Source organism: Colobus angolensis, unplaced genomic scaffold, assembly GCF_000951035.1.
Source record: "Colobus angolensis palliatus isolate OR3802 unplaced genomic scaffold, Cang.pa_1.0 Scaffold136, whole genome shotgun sequence".
Taxonomy (NCBI): domain Eukaryota; kingdom Metazoa; phylum Chordata; class Mammalia; order Primates; family Cercopithecidae; genus Colobus; species Colobus angolensis.
In genome coordinates this window covers 725,684-743,254 of record NW_012114444.1, presented here as the reverse complement: position 1 = coordinate 743,254, position 17,571 = coordinate 725,684, and the positions used below count along the sequence as shown (strand labels likewise).

At 53.2% G+C, this 17,571-nt stretch overlaps 2 protein-coding genes across 2 annotated transcripts in view; one reads left to right on the top strand and one right to left on the bottom strand.

The window, feature by feature from the left end:
• Positions 1–17,571, top strand: part of DNAJC5 (DnaJ (Hsp40) homolog, subfamily C, member 5) — a 1,035,873-nt gene that overhangs the window by 832,192 nt on the left and 186,110 nt on the right. The window lies entirely within an intron of this gene.
• Positions 1–17,571, bottom strand: part of ZBTB46 (zinc finger and BTB domain containing 46) — a 53,770-nt gene that overhangs the window by 21,153 nt on the left and 15,046 nt on the right. The window contains exon 2 of the mRNA XM_011934461.1: positions 13,896–14,180. Coding sequence (XP_011789851.1) covers positions 13,896–14,180 — 285 coding nt within the window. The remainder of the gene's footprint in view (positions 1–13,895; positions 14,181–17,571) is intronic.

The following is a 17,571-nucleotide window of genomic DNA, read 5'->3' as shown; positions in this document are numbered from 1 at the left end:
AAAAAAAAAAAAAATTGTGATGAATATTTTTGTTGGGTATAGAGTTCCAGGTTGGCAACCTTTTTCCTTCCAGCACTTCAAAGATGTCATTCATTATCTTCTAGCTTCTGTGGTTTCTGGGAAAGTCAGCCATCAGTGTTGTTCTTCTGAATGTTAAGCATTTTTTCTCTGGCTGCTTTTAAGGTTTTTTGTTGTTCTTTTGAGACGGAGTCTTGCTCTCTCACCCAGGCTGGAGTGCAATGGCGCAGTCTCAGCTCACTGCAACCTCCACCTCCCAGGTTCAAGTGATTCTTCTGCCTCAGCCTCCTGAGTAGCTGGGATTATAGGAACCCACCATCATGCCTGGCTAATTTTTGTACTTTTGTAGAGACCGGGTTTCACCATGTTGGCCAGGCTGGTCTCGAAATCCTGACCTCAGGTGATCTGCCCACCTCAGCCTCCCAAAGTGCTGGGATTACAGGCAGGAGCCACTGCACCCAGCCAAGATGTTTGTGTTTTTTGTTTTCAACAGTTTGACTACAATGTACTAGATTGTTTTGTTTTTGTTGTTTTATTGTTTTGTGTGGTATTCGTTCTGCTTGGGGTTCACTGAGCTTCCTCAATCTGTGGGTTGATATCTTTCATCAGTTTTGGGAAACTCTCAGCTATCTCTTCAGCTATTGCTTCTGCTCCATTTTCTCTCCCTTCCTCTTCTGGAACTCCAGTTACACATACATTAAGCATTTTCACTATGTTCCACGTCTCTTTGCCTTTTTCCTCATTCTTTTCAATTTTTCTCTAAGCCCTGGCATGAATATTTTCCATGAGCTGGTTTTCCAGTTTGCTCATCCTACCTTCTGTTGTGTCCAGACTGCTTTTAGACTCTCCAAATAATTCTTCATTTCATATATTGTATTTTCAGTTCCAAAATTTCTTTTTTTTTTTTTTTTAAGAGAGAGTCTTGCTCTGTCACCCAGGCTGGAGTGCAGTGGTGCGACCTCAGCTCACTGCAGCCTCTGCCTCCCAGGTTCATCCCGAGTAACTGGGATCACAGGTGCGTGCCATCACACCCAGCTAATTTTTGTATTTTTAGTAGAAATGGGGTTTCACCATGTTGGCCAGGCTGGTCTCAAACTCCTGACCTCGGGTGATCTGCTCGTCTCAGCCTCCCGAAGTGCTGGGATTATAGGCATGAGCCACCGTTCTCAGCCCACTTCTTTTTTATACATTCAAATTCTCTTGAAAGTCTCCCATCTTTTAATCTATCTTATCCATCATTTCCTCAATTTTCTTGCATATGTTACAGATGTCTTCAAGTCCTTGCCTGATAACTGCAATATCTGTTTTTTCTGGCTGGTTTTAGTCATTGGGCCCTTGTATTTAACCTGCCCTGTAATTTCCCAGTAGATGCTAGATATGACAAATCAAAGAAGGAGGCCACACTTTAGACATAGGCATCTTTTCCCAAAGACACTTAAGTTTGTCTTTTATAATGGTGGTGGTTTGCTTTTGTCTCTGCTAAGTAGATTCTGGAGAATTCCTTTGATCCCGTGAAGGCTTCATTTTAACTTTTAGGGCTGGTCTGATTCTGTTTTTGGTTTTACTCCTGGGGAATGAGTGAAGGGCAGGAAGTAAGCTTCAGGGGCATGTGGTCCCTCTTCAGGAGGATGCGGTCCCTCTTCAGGGGGGTGCAGTCCCTCCTCAGGAGGATGTGGTCCCTCTTCGGGGGGATGTGGTCCCTCTTCAGAAGGATGTGGTCCCTCTTGGGGGGGATGCGGTCCCTCTTCGGGGGGATGTGGTCACTCTTCGGGGGTCTTCAGGAGGATGCAGTCCCTCTTCAGAAGGATGCGGTCCCTCTTTGGGGGGATGTGGTCTCTCTTCAGGAGGATGTAGTCCCTCTTGGGTGGGGATGCGGTCCCTCTTCAGGAGGATGTGATCCCTCTTCAGAAGGATGTGGTCCCTCTTCGGGGGGATGCAGTCCCTCTTCAGGAGGATGTGGTCCCTCTTCAGAAGGATACGGTCCCTCTTTGGGGGGATGTGGTCCCTCTTCAGAAGGATGTGGTCCCTCTTCAGAAGCATACGGTCCCTCTTCAGAAGCATACGGTCCCTCTTCAGAAGGATACGGTCCCTCTTCGGAAGGATGTGGTCCCTCTTCAGAAGCATACGGTCCCTCTTCAGAAGCATACGGTCCCTCTTCAGAAGGATACGGTCCCTCTTCAGAAGAATGTGGTCCCTCTTCAGGGGGATGTGGTCCCTCTTCAGAAGGATGTGGTCCCTCTTCAGGGGGATGTGGTCCCTCTTCAGGGGGATGTGGTCACTCTTCAGAAGGATGTGGTCCCTCTTCAGGGAGATGTAGTCCCTCTTCGGGAGATGTGGTCCCTCTGGGGTCTCACCTGAAAGCCTAGGGTGTTTCCTGGATCTCCTTCACCTTGCTGGGGTTTGGCCTCCAGCCTGTGTCTTCACGTGCATGACCACGGAGACTGCTGCTGTGCTGCCGTGTGGCGTAGCCTCCCACGCAGTGCTGTTCTGCTTGGTTCTTGCAGTGTTGCTCTGTGTGCGTGTGTGTGTGTGTGGCTTAGAGGGTTGGGATGGGGGGCAGTGGTATGCAGAGGTTGGGGTCCTCCTCTTTGTTTCTTGCCTTTTGGGATTTTATCCCTCAAGTCCCAGCTCCTCTGGCTACCCTGAAGGACAATCTCTGTATCCGTACACTGCCGTCCGCTCAGGCTCCACTTCCTGTTCCAGGGTTTGGGAAATATGCCAGCAACACTGTTGGGGTGAAGGGCAGCTCGTCTGTATTCTCTTCTCTCAAGGATCACAGCCTTGTCCCACCTGCACTGGCCCCCTTCCCGGATGGGTTATGTGTGTGGGGTTCTTTTCTTTTTTGAGACAGGGTCTCACTCTGGCCCAGCTGGAGTGAAGTGGTGCAATCACGGGTCACTGCAGCCTTGACCTCCTAGGTTCAAGCGATCCTTCCACCTCAGCCTCCAGAGTAACTGTAGAGATGAAGTTTCACCAGGTTGCCCAAGCTGGTCTTGAACTCCTGGGCTCAAGTGATCCTCCAACCTCAGCTTCTCAAAGTGCTGGGATTACCAGCATGAGCCACTGTGCCCAGCTTGAGGTCTTAATTTCTACAGACACACACAGACACACAGGACTGCTATACTGATGGGCACCCAGGTCTGTGAGGCCATTCACATTTTGTGAAAATGGTGAATATGCCAAGAAACCCAGAATGAATTTTGTCGACAGGAAGCGAGCTTTGTGGCAATGAAGGGACCTAAAGAAAGAACCAGGCTTTTATTATTGAAATTCTCTTTTTAAGGAAGACTAATGTTACTTACTGATACATTTTTTAAAAATCTCTTTGAAGTTAATCTCTAAGCAATAATATTTCAAAACAGGAGAAGAAATATTTAAGTGAATGTGCTGAAAATATCTTTGTGTGTGTTGCTTTTGTTTTTTTTTTTTGGGCAAGGTCTTGCTCTGTGGCCCAGCTGGAGTGCAGTGGTGAAATCACGGCTCACTGCAGCCTCAATCTCCTGTGCCTAAGCGATCCTCCCTCCTTGGCTTTCCGAGTACCTGGGATCACATATGTATAGCACCGCACCCAGCTAATTTTAAATTTTTTTGTAGAGACAAGGTCTCCCTGTGTTGCACAGGCTGGTCTTGAACTCTCAGGCTTAAACAGTACTCCTGCCACAACCTCCCAAAGTATTGGGATTACAGGCATGAGCCACTGCGCCCGGCCTGAAAACTTTATATGCTGAATGAATGTCTGTGTAGTTTCAGGGGAAAGAATGTCAGAAGTAAGGATAAAGTCATACTGCTATCTATTCTAAAAATGTTCTTATAGCCTTTATCATTTTACTATCTGCCACGAACATATTTTTTTAGGTTCTATGGCACATGTCTACACTTTTTAAATTGTTTTCAAAAAGTTAACCAAACTCTTTCAGCAAAATGGTGCGGAGAGAATCTCTACAACCAGGCCTCCTTATCAATCCCCCAAGATAACTCTCTCCCTGCTGGGCCCACCTGCTGCTCACCCTGGAGAGCAAAGGGCAAAGTCGTTGTACGGCCTCTGATGTCTCTGCTTCAACAGCACCAGGGTGTGCCCCACCCATGAACGCAGAGCCTAGGCGTGAACTAATCTCACAGTCAGATGCCACACGTTTCTTCTGTCACAGTGCCCAGGTTGAGACATATCATCTCAGGTCCAACAGCTGAGAGATCTTCTTTTTTTTTTTTTTTTGAGAGGGAGTTTCACGAGTGATCTTCTTTTTTTTTTTTTTGAGAGGGAGTTTCACTCCTGTTGCCCAGGCTGGAGTGCAATGGCGTGATCTCCGCTCACTGTAACCTCTGCCTCCCGGGTTCAAGCAATTCTCCCGCTTCAGCCTCTTCAATAGCTGGGATTACAGGCACCCGCCACCAAGCCCCGGGTAATTTTTCTATTTTTAGTCGAGACAGGGTTTCACCATGTTGGCCAGGCTGGCCTCGAACTCCTGACCTCTGGTGATCCGCCTGCCTCAGCCTCCCAAAGTGCTGGGATTTTAGGCATGAGCCACTGCGCCCAGCCAAGAGATCCCATTTTGACCAATAAAAAAAGAAAAGCTTCATTTTCTCTACGACTAACATTACAATTCCAACAGGCATTTGCATAAAGAGGTGTCTGGCAGCTCAGAAGGCGCCGGCCTGTGTGGACTGCTCTCCCGACTCTCGCAGACGCCAGCAGAGCGCAGTCACCTTTGGTAAAATGCCCCAAACCTCGCTAGAAATCCCACTTTTCGCCATCTTCAGAAACTCATCTCAGGAATAAAGATTTGAGCAACTAGGGGAGGCTCCAGCAGATGAGACTGGCTGAGTGAAGATGGGGACCTTCCGGAAAGTGGATGGGCTGTTGGGCAGATTGCGGGACATGTCTCTAGCCTGGGAGTGGGCTCCCCCGACACGCCACTTTCCCTGCCAGATGGCACTTCTGGTTATCCCAGAATCTAGAATGGGGGATGCCTGTTTCCCTCCTGAGCCCACCTGCTGCTCTGGGTCCCCAGAGCTCAACAAGTCCACAACCACCTGCTCTGAATAGAAAGCTGACATTGAACCTAATTCGTCTGACAAGGAAAGCAGCACATTCCTGTAACTCCATGCCAACACTGGAGCGCCGCGCACATGCCAGGCACACACCACCAAGGACGCCATGGCAGGCTGTGTCCTCAGATCTTCCGAGAAAGTCGCTGGGTCAGAGCTGTGTGGCTCCACTTCCCATGGATGGGGACATTTTTCCTGTCCCCGAAAGCCCCCGTCCCCACGTGTTGGCAATCCCGTGGGATCTCGGTCATCTGAACCCCGTCAGGTAGAAGCTGGAGGTCCACGTGCCCCACCTGCCCCACCTGCCCACCAGCTGGGCACGGAGACACCTTCACCTGGCAGCGGCCGGCAGAGGACTCGAGAAATGACCACAGAAAGGCACACACCGGCTCCCGGTCACAGCTCTCCGCAGACGTCCCCTCCCCGACGCGGCTGTGCAGTCACCCAGCTCCCCCCCTGTTCCAACACACTTGAGAGTTCTCGCGCATGGGCAGCTGCACCTAGCCGGCCACCGGGACCTGGACACCAATGCCCTGGCTGCAGCATCAAGGCAAATGCAAACGCTGGCTCCAGCACACAGACCAGAGGTACCCACAGTTCTGTCCCAAACCACTTCCAGCAGGTGCCTTTGCTTGTCACTTGCTTCACGGGGCTCCTTAGCTGGCCTCAGGGTAAAGCTGTCAGCACCCAAGGAGCTCCAGGCGAGGCCAAGCCGTCCTGACACTGGCTGCTCCCAGGGCTGGGCAAGTCCATCCAGGCCTGGGCTGGAAGAAGACTCCTCAGGCATCTGGACAGGCCACAGGCCCTGCGGAAACCCACCCTCGTGCCAGCGGGAGCCAGCACGGGAAGAGGACTGCTCCGCCCAGCTCTCCACGCCATGAGAAGTGTGGATCTAGAACCAGAGACAGACAAGTTATAGACCGTCAGGATGGGATAAAAGCAGCAAGACTTCTAGGTGGATGCTCTGCCACCCTTACTCACCTGGGACATTGTCCAGTCGCTACAAAGACAGCCTGTCAACAGCCATCTGGAAAGGAAGACTGTAATTAGTTCTCAATGAAGAGACACTAAAAAAAAATATGCATTAACAAAATATTAACACCTGCCACCAAAACTATCCTGTGAGAAATGACTCGTGTAGCAACAGCAATTAACTTCAAAATCCAAAATGTGTGGTTGAGGCCGGGCACCAAGGCTCATCCCAGCACTTTGGGAGGCCGAGGAGGCTCACGCCTGTGATCCTAGCACTGTGAGAGGCTGAGGCAGCTCATGCCTGTCATCCCAGCTATTTGGGAGGCTGAAGCAGGCGGATCACTTGCAGTCAGCAGTTCGAGACCAGACTGGCCAACATGGTGAAACCTCATCTCTACTAAAAACACAAAAATTAGGCCAGGCGCAGAGGCTCACGCCTGTAACCCCAGCACTTTGGGAGGCCGAGGCGGGCGGATCACAGGGTCAGGAGATCGACACCATCCTGGCTAACATGGTGAAACCCCATCTCTACTAAAAATACAAAAAATTAGCTGGGCGTGGCGGCGGGCGCCTGTAGTCCCAGCTACTCGGGAGGCTGAGGCAGAAGAATCACTTGAATCCCAGAGGTGGAGCTTGCAGTGAGCCAAGATTGCGCCACTGCACTCCAGCCTGGGCGACAGAGCGAGACTCCGTCTCAAAAAAAAAAAAAAAAAAAAAAAAAAGTGGGTTGAGTTCTTGTTAAAGAATTTCTTGGCCGGGCGCGGTGGCTCAAGCCTGTAATCCCAGCACTTTGGGAGGCCGAGACGGGCGGATCACGAGGTCAGGAGATCGAGACCATCCTGGCTAACCCGGTGAAACCCCGTCTCTACTAAAAAATACAAAAAGCTAGCCGGGCGAGGTGGCGAGCGCCTGTAGTCCCAGCTACTCGGGAGGCTGAGGCAGGAGAATGGCGCGAACCCGGGAGGCGGAGCTTGCAGTGAGCTGAGATCCGGCCACTGCACTCCAGCCTGGGCGACAGAGCGAGACTCCGTCTCAAAAAAAAAAAAAAAAGAATTTCTTTTCTCCAAGGAGGCGAACACACCCCATGGCCCTTTCTTGACAGAAAAGACCCTGCGACTTCAGGCACAGGCAGGAGAACACCTCCCACCAGGGCTCTGCGCAGCTCCGGCTGGGGCAGTGGCCTCGGAGTCGGGGCTTGGCCAGAAACGGGCAGTGACCAGGCCTGGAAGGGACCGGCCACCACCACGGAGCTCTAGGAACTGATGTTTCCAGGCCACTGCGACGTGAACTGAATGTCTGTACGTTAGGGGAAAAAAATTGCTCAAAATATAAAAACCAATTCAACTTCATACAACCTGTCGCTGTGGGAGTGGAACAATTACTATTGCAAAAGAGAGTAACTCGGCTAACCTAAAATGGGTTTTCTCTGTACCTGGGTGAGTTGAGGGTGGGAGAGGAGGGCACATGGAGAGCAGGTGCCACCAAAGAGCCTCCTTGGAGGTGTCCAGGCTCATCTGGGTCATGGCCACGAGCACATGGGTGTCAGGGTCACCACGCCCCAAGTGTTTGGCCCAGCTGCCCCAGACAAAGCTGGCCACCCTGGTGTCTTACCTGAGCTGGGGGAGGCAGCGCCGGCTCCCTGGGCTGGGTCTGGCGGTTCCCCAGAGCCCATCCTGTGGCTCTGAGGGTGGAGGGTGGAGGCTGGAGGGGCTTCTGCTCTGCCATCAGTGACCCTCACAAGGGACCCAGGCCCTGGGAACACAGGAAAGGAGGAGTCTCACCCACGGGAACGCGTACCAGCTGCTGGGTTCTAGAGAGTTCCAGAAGCACCGATGATCTTCCCGGTATGCGGTGCGAGCCCGGTGATGACCCGGGGGTCTCGCTGGAGGCAGGTGTTCAAGTGCTTTGATCAGCTGGCCGACACGCAAATGCCTGGGGTCTCCACCCGTGACTTCTCCAGGGTGGGTCTCTCTTGAGTCGGAGTGTGAACACGGCTGGACTGCAGAAATGCTCTCCTGATGAGAACACCAAGGCGCGCCAGCCTGGGCTGCCTGAAAGCGCATGTCCACCAAATCCCTTTGGTCGGTAACTGTTCACGATTCCAGTCTTGATCCAAAACCAAGGCAAAGTTCTCGATTCATCCTCTAAATACCAGAGGGAAACAGTCTTTAAACCACAACCAAAACAAAGACAAGCTGCGACTGTTCTCTGCAAAACACCTCTTGACGCCTGGGCTCAGCCACCTTCTCCAGTAACAAGCCGGCCGGAAGCAGTGCCTCCAGGAAAGGACTGCAGGGAGCTGGGATGAGCTTCACGGGAGGCGGGACCGCATCGCCATGGCTGTCCCTAGAATCCTTGACTCTTTAAAAGAGTGAGGGAGGTTACACCGGCAACACTCCAGAGGCCGCGTCCCACATTTCCAGGCACGGCTGATGTGGGGCTCACAGCCTCCTGTCCCCGGCTGTCGGCCAGCCAGCGGCACATCCTCTTCTTGTCTGTGTGAAGTCGGCGTCTTTGTGCTGTTTGCAGACATGAAGGCAGCGCACACCTCAAGGCCCCAGGTCAGCGTCAGCCCAGCACAACTTGTGGGCAGCCGTGTTCTGAGCCTAAATGACACTTTTCATGGTTTCTACTGGGTGAACAATGACTATTAACAGGGAGGAGGCCAGCCTACTGCTGAAATGCTTAAAAAGGAATAAAAGTAAGCAGAGCAAAATTCAACGGAATCAAATGAGAAGTACAGCAAGTCCTCTGAAAGGGATGTCAGAGATTAGTGGTCTGCTAATGAAACTGCCATCTGTTTAATTTAACAGCTAAGCCAAGGTTATTGGTCCTACAAATCCAAGGAAACTGGTTCAGTTTTTCTAGAATGTTCCAGAACCATTCCCAAAGGCCCTCTGAGTGTCGGCTGCTCTGTGCCTGCTGCCTGCATATTTAATGGTTCTCTAAATTCAGAAATCTGTGACCACCATCCCATTTTTGTGTAAAATTGCCACGGCCGGGCCGTATTTGTTCAACCACGGTGCATTCATGATGAGGAGAACTGGGCAGGTGGTGGGATCCCCACCCCAGCACCCCACGCCACAAAGCTGCAGTGGACACACAGTGAGGACCGCCGCGTCCCCCTGTTTCCTGCACAGCACGCCTAGAGACCACGCTAACAAGAGGCCCTAACCCTGGAAATGCTCATCGCCTGCAACCAGCACATAGAGGAGGTCGCAAGTCAGGACCGGCCATGCCCGGCACAGCAGCCACGCCCCTAGAACCACAGCAGGGGCCACGTCACGAGGAGGTCGCAAGTCAGGACCAGCCACGCCTGGCAGAGCAGCCACGCCCCTAGAACCACAGCAGGGGCCCCTAGAACCACAGCTGGGGCCACTTGCCCTCCCAGCCCCTCTTCAGAGCTCGCCTGACTTGAAGCTGCATTCCCTCCGCTCTGAGGGCAGGGTACTGGGGGCCCTCGCCCAGCCGAGGCAGCTCTTGTTTTCTCTCTTCTGATGGAGCGGAGGAGAGGAGCAGGCGGCCCCCGGGGCTCAGGGTCGAATTTCCAGAGCTACAGGACAGGGGGGCCACGCCACAAGCCACAGTGAGCTGCCCCCTCTCGCCGACCCCACAGTCACCCCCACATTCAGCAATGGGAGGACACGGCTCTGTGTCCATGCCCCTCCAGAAGGTGGGAAGGGAGAGAGGGGTGCGATGGGGTCCTGTCCGGCCTGCTGCTCCCGCACGGTGTTGAGAGAATTAGAAGTCCATGAGTTAAACGCTTCAGATCAACAGATGGTGTCAGACCCCGAAGTTCAGTTCTCCCCCCTGATCGGTGTCCACCCAGGTACCAGCGAGTGGGGCTGCTCCATGAACTCTGAGGAGTTCCTCCTCCACGGCAGCCCCCACAGAGGCCAGGCCCCCGGACCCCACCTTCAAATCACACTGAGGTGCCTCGCCTGAGGCTTCCCTGGACGCAGGCGCTGGTGTCCATGGTTTACTTCCGCGAGGATTCTGCGGCACCACCTGTCGGGGACAGAATGCCCACGGCAGTGAGGGAGGACCACAGAACTTTGGAAAATCCAAGTTTTTTTCTAAGTATTTCTATTATTTACCTCGGTGCATGATGGAAACAGGGAGGAGCCACGTAGGCCAGAAAATTACATTTTAAAATAACCTGTCCCCTGCCGAGTTCTAGAGCCTCTCTGTCTGCTGGGCAGGTGTCGGGGTCATCCAGTTCACAGCCCAACAAGCGAAGGATGCTGACAACTTCTGAACTGTATTTACAGAAAACAAAAGGGAAAATTCTCCCCCCCGCCCCGCCCCGCCCCGCCCCGCCCCGACTGAGTTTTGGTCTTGTTGCCCAGGTTGGAGCTCAATGGCGTGATCTCGGCTCACTGCAACCTCCTCATTCTGGGTTCAAGCGATTCTCCTGCCTCAGCTTCCCAAGTAGCTGGGATTACAGGTGCCTGTCACCACACCTGGGTAATTTTTTGTATTTTTAGTAGAGACAGGGTTTCGCTATGTTGGCCAGGCTGGTCTCAAACTCCTGACCTCACGTGAGCCACCTGCCTCAGCCTCCCAAAGTGCTGGGATTACAGGTGTGAACCATCACACCTGGCCCAAAAGGGCAAATTCGTACAAGAGAGGTGGAAAATTTAGAATATTAAAAAGGAGGCTAGAACTTAAGAGAAATAACAAAAGACCCACCAGCCAACTTCACCTGGAATTAGTCACAGCTGTACTAAAAATCAAGCGAGATGGGACCAGGTGCGGTGGCTCACGCCTGTAATCCCATCACTTTGGGAGGCTGAGGTGGGCAGATCGCCTGAGCTCAGGAGTTCAAGACCAGCCTGGCCAACACGGTGAAACCCGGTCTCTACTAAAAATATAAAAATTAGTGGGGTGTGGGGGCACCCACCTGTAGTCCCAGCTACTTGAGAGGCTGAGGTAGGAGAACTGCTGGAGCCCAGGAGGCAGAGGCTGCAGCAAGTCACGATAGTGCCACTGCACTCCAGCCTCGGCGAGAGAGTGAGACCCTGTCTCTAAAAAAAAAAAAAAAAAAAAAAAAAACGCATGCACCCACACACAAACACACCCAGGAGTGCCGGTGCCGGGTGTGCCCTCACCCCACCTTCAGGATTTAGGACACACTCAGGATGCAGAGGTCACAGCACTCTCACTGCAGGGAGAGGCCCTGGGAAGAAGCCAGAACCATTCAAGGTCCCAGCCTCGGGCTCCGCGGCCATTCCCCCTACATGGTCAGGGGCTCGCTTCCTGAAAGGAGGGGCCCGGAACAGAAAAGCCCCGAGGAGGAAGGGGAGAAACTGCCAGGGCCGCAGAGGCCAAGCTGGGGTGTGTGTTCCCAAGGTCAGACACTGGCACCGGGGGCCACAGCTCAGTGGCCGCGAGTGAAATGGACATCTTGGGGGAAGCCGTGCCCTCCGGCCCCATCTACTGCACACACAAATCACCAAAGGTTTCATGGATGGAGCCACACCCAGGGAAGGCTGTTAAGATGCAGAAACAGTAGAAAAAGCACAAATAAATCACTTCCCCCCAGTCCAACAACATTTTTTTTTTTTTTTTTTTTTTTAGACAGGGTCTCACTCTGTGTCTGTGGCCCAGGCTGGAGGGCAGTGATGCAATCACGGCTCACTGCAGCCTCGACCTCCTGGGCTCACGCAATCCTTCCACCTCAGCCTCCTGAGTAGCTGAGACTACAGCACAGGCACCATCACGCTTGGCTAATTTCTTGTAAGGATGGGGTTTCGCCACATTGCCCAGGCTCCCACAGTCATTCTGAATGACCAAGACGCACCAGCCGTACCTGCAGGGCTGCACAGGAACTAGGTGTGTTGGAGTCCCTGCCCTGAAAGAGCGTACACAACGGTCTGAGAGCATCCAGAGGAAACAGCACCCAAGCCCCCCATGTGAAAAGGTGGTCAGAGGGGAGGGTGGTGAGGGAGGCCCGGCATCCCCCTCCAACCGCACCCACGGCACGCGCCGCTGGCCGCACCCAGCCTGTCCCTCCTGATGCCCACGAAACGTGTCCAGCACTCCATCTGGCCGGCTGCAGGGTGCCTATGTGCCCTGCCACCCTTCCTGGAAAGGTCCCAGTACCCGGGGTTTGGTCAAATCCAACCATTTCTGCTAACAAGTACACTTTTGCATTCGAGAGGGGACGGGGCCAACATTTTGGAACATAAATCACAAACGCTCTGCCTGCACCGTGTTTGGTATTTTAGAAACATTATTTTGTTTGAATTCACAACAGCTGTGTAAGTAGCACCCCCCGCCCCGTTTTTCAGATGTGGGAAGTGCGGCCTCAGGACATCTGCGGAAGCCCAGCTCGCAGCTTGTCTGTGCAGCGCTCAGCCCTGAGCCTCACTTTCAGGGCCAAGACCCCTCGGCCGCAGCTCCTCGCTGAGTACGCAGAATAAAAGGAAGGTGAACACCACTTTCCACATGTAGTCTTTATTACCCACAAACAGTTGGCATCAGTGCTCACACCAACGCGAAAATTCGAAAGGATATTTTAGTGCTCATGAAAACAAAGTTGTAAAAATACTGTTTTTCAGAGCAGCGTAAAGAAAGAGACACACTTCCCAAATCCCAGCATCAGGGACGGCTGGCACGTTTCCTTCACTTCACTCAATACTTAGGAAACAATGGGTCCACGCCACTCAGCACGCCTGGGCCCCAGCCACGGAGGTGGGAGCCTCTCACACCCTGAACTTGCTGCCTCCTCCCCTGGAGAGAAACAGGACGCACCTCACTCACTCTCAGCCGCACGCTGAGCACCAACTATGCACTAAGTGCCAGCACCGGGCCTTGCCCAGGGGCCTCATGTGAGCATGAGACCAGAAGGCAGCTGGCTGGGGGCTGGCTGCGGTGGGTTTTTCGTTTTTTGTTTTTTTGGTTTTTTTTTTTTTTGAGATGGAGTCTCGCTCTGTCGCCCAGGCTGGAGTGCAGTGGTGTGATCTCAGCTCACTGCAAGTTCCGCCTCCCGGGTTCACGGCATTCTCCTGCCTCAGCCTCCCGAGTAGCTGGGACTACAGGCGCCCGCCACCACGCCCAGCTAGTTTTTTGTATTTTTATAGAAACAGGGTTTCACGATGTTAGCCAGGATGGTCTCAATCTCCTGACCTCGTGATCCGCCCGCCTCAGTCTCCCAAAGTGCTGGGATTACAGGCGTGAGCCACCGCGCCCGGCCCCTTTGCTTTTTTTTTTTTAAACTCTTAAAGCCCAGTGCTCCCGTCTTGTCGGGAAGTCAGTCAGTCCGGGGGGAGCCCCACACGCAGCAGGGACTGAACCTCTGGCCACATCTCAGCAGGGGCGTCGTCGTTTGGATTCGGCAGGGGACGTTTACGTTTTAAACACAACATCCGACGCATCTTTAAAAGCCACACGCCACCAGCATTATCCAGCGAAGGCAACACAAGGTGAGGCCCCCAAGTGCCATCGCGTCCCCATTTCCCTCGCGTGAAACGAGCCTCAGCACAGAGGCGACAGAGGGGCCGCCAGGGGGCGCCTGAGCCCGTCTCTGGAGCACAAAGACCCCCGGCCCCTGCGCCGAGCCTGCGCAAGGACTCCGGGTGAGGAACATTCCAGCAAGCACTCGGCTACTCCCCTGCCCGCCGCGCCGCCCTCACAACCGCGTCCATTCCCTCCTCACTCTAAAGCCAGCTCCCTGTGGACCCGAGAGGCCAGTCCTGGCTGGGACGCCGCCCCACCACCTCCCGGAACAGGGAGGTCAGCAGGCGGCCGAGCAGCAGGGACAGACCCTCAGCCTCATCTCATCCTGGCCCAGGACCTGCAACTCTCAGCCTTCGAAACCACACCAAAGCCAAGCGGCCCCCAGGGCCTGCACTTACGGGACAGCGAGTGGGCCCCTCTGGGCAGGTACTCGAACAGCAGGGAACCGTCATCCCCCAGCACGTCGGCCTTGAGCGACAGCAGGCTGTTCTTACTCATGAGTGCCGCGCGCAGGTTGGCCACCGCGGTGGCCTGGTGCAGGGCGTCGTCCTTCTCCGGGGTGAGGGGAGGGCCCAGGTAGCTGGCTTCTCCTCCCAGGAGACCCTCCTCGACCTGTGCATAGAGCTCGGCCCTCTCTCCTCGGCTGTCAGAGCTGCTGGCTTCGGTGACGGACAGGTCCGCATCTGGGGACAGAGGGATACACATCAGAAGACACATGGGTCATTCCCAGACTCTGCAAGTGGGACAGGCGACAAATTTACGACGTAAATGTAGCCTGAGCTACAGAGCAGCATCGAGCCCAGCCCACCCTGGGGGCCGGGCACCTGCCCCAGCAACGCAACAGCCTCGGCCGAGCCCGGCCTTTCATGCCTACCCAGGCCCCATGGCAGTGGTGGAAGATGGCTCAACTCAGAACAACGGGGGTTGCCCTCCCTGGATGAGGGACTGCAGACCTGGTTCCAGGCCCGGTTCCAGGGCTGAGGGCCTGAGAATCAGAGGCTCCTGGGGCGGCAGTATTTCCATCTCTCAAAGACAAGGAGAGGCTCAAAATGGATCAATGACGTTAGAACTAAATCTATAAAATTCTTAGAAGAAAATCCGCATGATCTCAGATTTGGCAATAGGTTCTTAAATACAAAACTAAAAGCACAAGCAACAAAATAAATTGGACTCATCAAAATTAAAATGTCTGCACTTCAGGCCGAGTGCGGCGGCTCACGCCTGTAATCCCAGCACTGTGGGAGGCCGAAGCGGGCAGATCACCCGAGGTTGGGAGTTCAAGACCAACTTGGTGAAACCCCTCTACTAAAAATACAAAAATTAGACAGGTGTGGTGGTGCATGCCTGTAATCCCAGCTACTCAGTAGGTTGAGGCAGGAGAATCGCTTGAACCCAGGAGGCGGAGGTTGCAATAAGCTGAGATCATGCCACTGCACTCTAGCCTGGGCAACAGAACGAGACTCTGTCTCAAAAAAAAAAAAAAATTGCAACCTAAATATCTGATAATAAAAAGATTAATACTGTAACTCAATATAAAAATGGACAAAAAATCTTACTATACATTTGTCCAAAGATGACGTATAAATGGCCAAGATGCACATGAAGAGATGCTCAACATCACTCATCACTAGGGAAACGCAAAACCCAACACGATTCTACCACACGCCACGATTCCACCACACGCCACGATTCCACCACACGCCACGATTCCATCACACACCCAATGGGATGGCTGGAAATAAAAAGTCAGGCCAGACACCGTGGCTCACGCCTGTAGTCCCAATATTTTGGGAGGCTAAGATGGGAAGATCTCTTGAGAACAGTTGTTCAAGACCAGCCTGGGCAACACAGCAGGACAAAAAATTAAAACAAAGTTGGCTGAATGTGGTGGCTCGTGCCTGTGGTCCCAGCTACTCAGGAGGCTGAGAGGTGGGAGGAACACTTGAGCCTGGGAGGTTGAGGCTGTGGTGTGCTGTGATCTAGCCACCGTGCTCCAGCTTGGGAGGCAGAGTGAGACCCTATCTCAAAAAAAAAAGGTCAGATAATATTGGCAAGGATGGGAAGAAATTAGAACCCTGGAACCTTGCTGGTAAGAGTGCAACACAGTACCCTTCCTGGGGAGCAGGTCAGCAGGTCCTCACAACGTCACGTACAGGAATCACCACGTGGCCCAGCAGTTCCACGTGTAGGCATGCGGATATCCACGAGAAATGAAGACACAAAAGCCCACAGAAAACCTTGTCCAGGACGCACCTAGCACTTTATTCATAACAGGCAAAAGGTGGAACAGTCGACAAGTCGATCGATGGATGAATGGATACACATGACAAGGTCCATTCCCACAGTGGAATATTATGTGGCCATGAAAAGGCTTGAAGAACAGACACAGGCCACCACACAGAGGAGCCTTGAAAACATGCTCAATGGACGAAGCCAGACACAGAACCACACAGAGGAGCCTTGAAAACTGCTGAGTGAACAAAGCCAGACACAGAAGGCCACACGCCATTTCATTTCCATTAAATATCCAGAACAGGCAAATTAAGAGAGACAGAAAGTAGATTTATGGCTGCAAAAAGGGGCTGGGGAGGGGTCTCAGGTGAGGGCCAAGTGAGGCAGGGTTTCCCTCTGAGCTGAGGAAAACGTTCTAAATGGATTGTGCTGATCCCTGCACGACACTGTGAATACACCAAAACCCCCTGAACTGCAAACTTTAAACGGGTGAATGGTGTGTGAATCATCTCTCAACAAAGCTTCTACTGAACAACCACAACAACAACAACAGGTGATGACTTGAGTCACAAATTCAACATATTCCTCCGAGCGTCAGCTCCGGCCAGCCAGGGCTTCATGGAGGAGCCTCCCTCCTGCAGGGCTGAATGCAGGGCCTCAAAACTCCCCAGAACATATTCCTCCGAGCGTCAGCTCCGGCCAGCCAGGGCTTCATGGAGGAGCCTCCCTCCTGCGGGGCTGTATGCAGGGCCTCAAAACTCCCCAGAACATGCTGAGCAATGATGACTTGCAGATATTTTCCCACAGCAAGAGAATGGATTTTCCACTGTGGTCCTTGACAGGAATCGGGATCAGAACCACAGAAACACGGGCATGAGGCAGGGGGAACTTGGAGCAGAGGCAGAGGTGACGTCTGCAAACACCCCTGGAACAAACACGTACACGTCGTTCACAGACGCCACTGAGGGTGGTGCTGTGAGGCCCAGCAGCTGAGAGCTGGGTGTGGCGGATGCACAGGGCCCCCACTCAGGCAGCACACGGGGTGAGTCCAGCCTGGCAGGAGCAGGTGGGAGTCTCCGGGGATGGTGACATTCGGACCGTCGAGCTACCTATGACTTCTTCTGGAGGCCTTTAAAGGATATTTTTCCAAACTCTACTCTAGTTTTCCAAACTAGACTCCTTTTTATATTTTTTTGCAAATCCCTCAATGATACATCATACGAATTGTGCATTTCTAGAACTAAATGTACAGGTTATATCCAAACTCACGTTAAGGCTTTGTCTTAGCTTGGGATGCCATGACAGAACACCACAGGCAGGGCGGCTCAACAACGAAAATTAGTTTCCTCACACTCTGGAGACTGGGAAGTCCGAGGTCAAGGTCCCAGCAGACCTGGTGTCTGGTGAGGCCCCTCCTGACCTGCAGACGGTGGCAGGTGAACCCTCGGGGCCCCTCCCCAGAGTCTGGGAGCAGTGGGTGGTGGGTGCTATATTCTCACAAGCGTGTTCAGGGATCAGGGCCTGGCTGTGACTTCACCTTATCACTTCCTCCAAAGCCCTCCCCACACGCAGCCACATGGGGGCTGGGGCTCTGACACACGAGTGTGGGGGGTGCACATTCAGCTCATAAGAGGCTTCAAATAACAATCACCCAATTTTATTTTATTTTCTTTATTTATTTTGAGACAGAGTTTTGCTCTTGTCACCCAGGCTGGAGTGCAGTGGCGCGATCGCGGCTCACTGCAACCTCTGCCTCCCGGGTTCACACCATTCTCCTGCCTCAGCCTCCCGAGTAGCTGGGACTACAGGCGCCCGCCACCACACCCGGCTAATTTCTTTCTG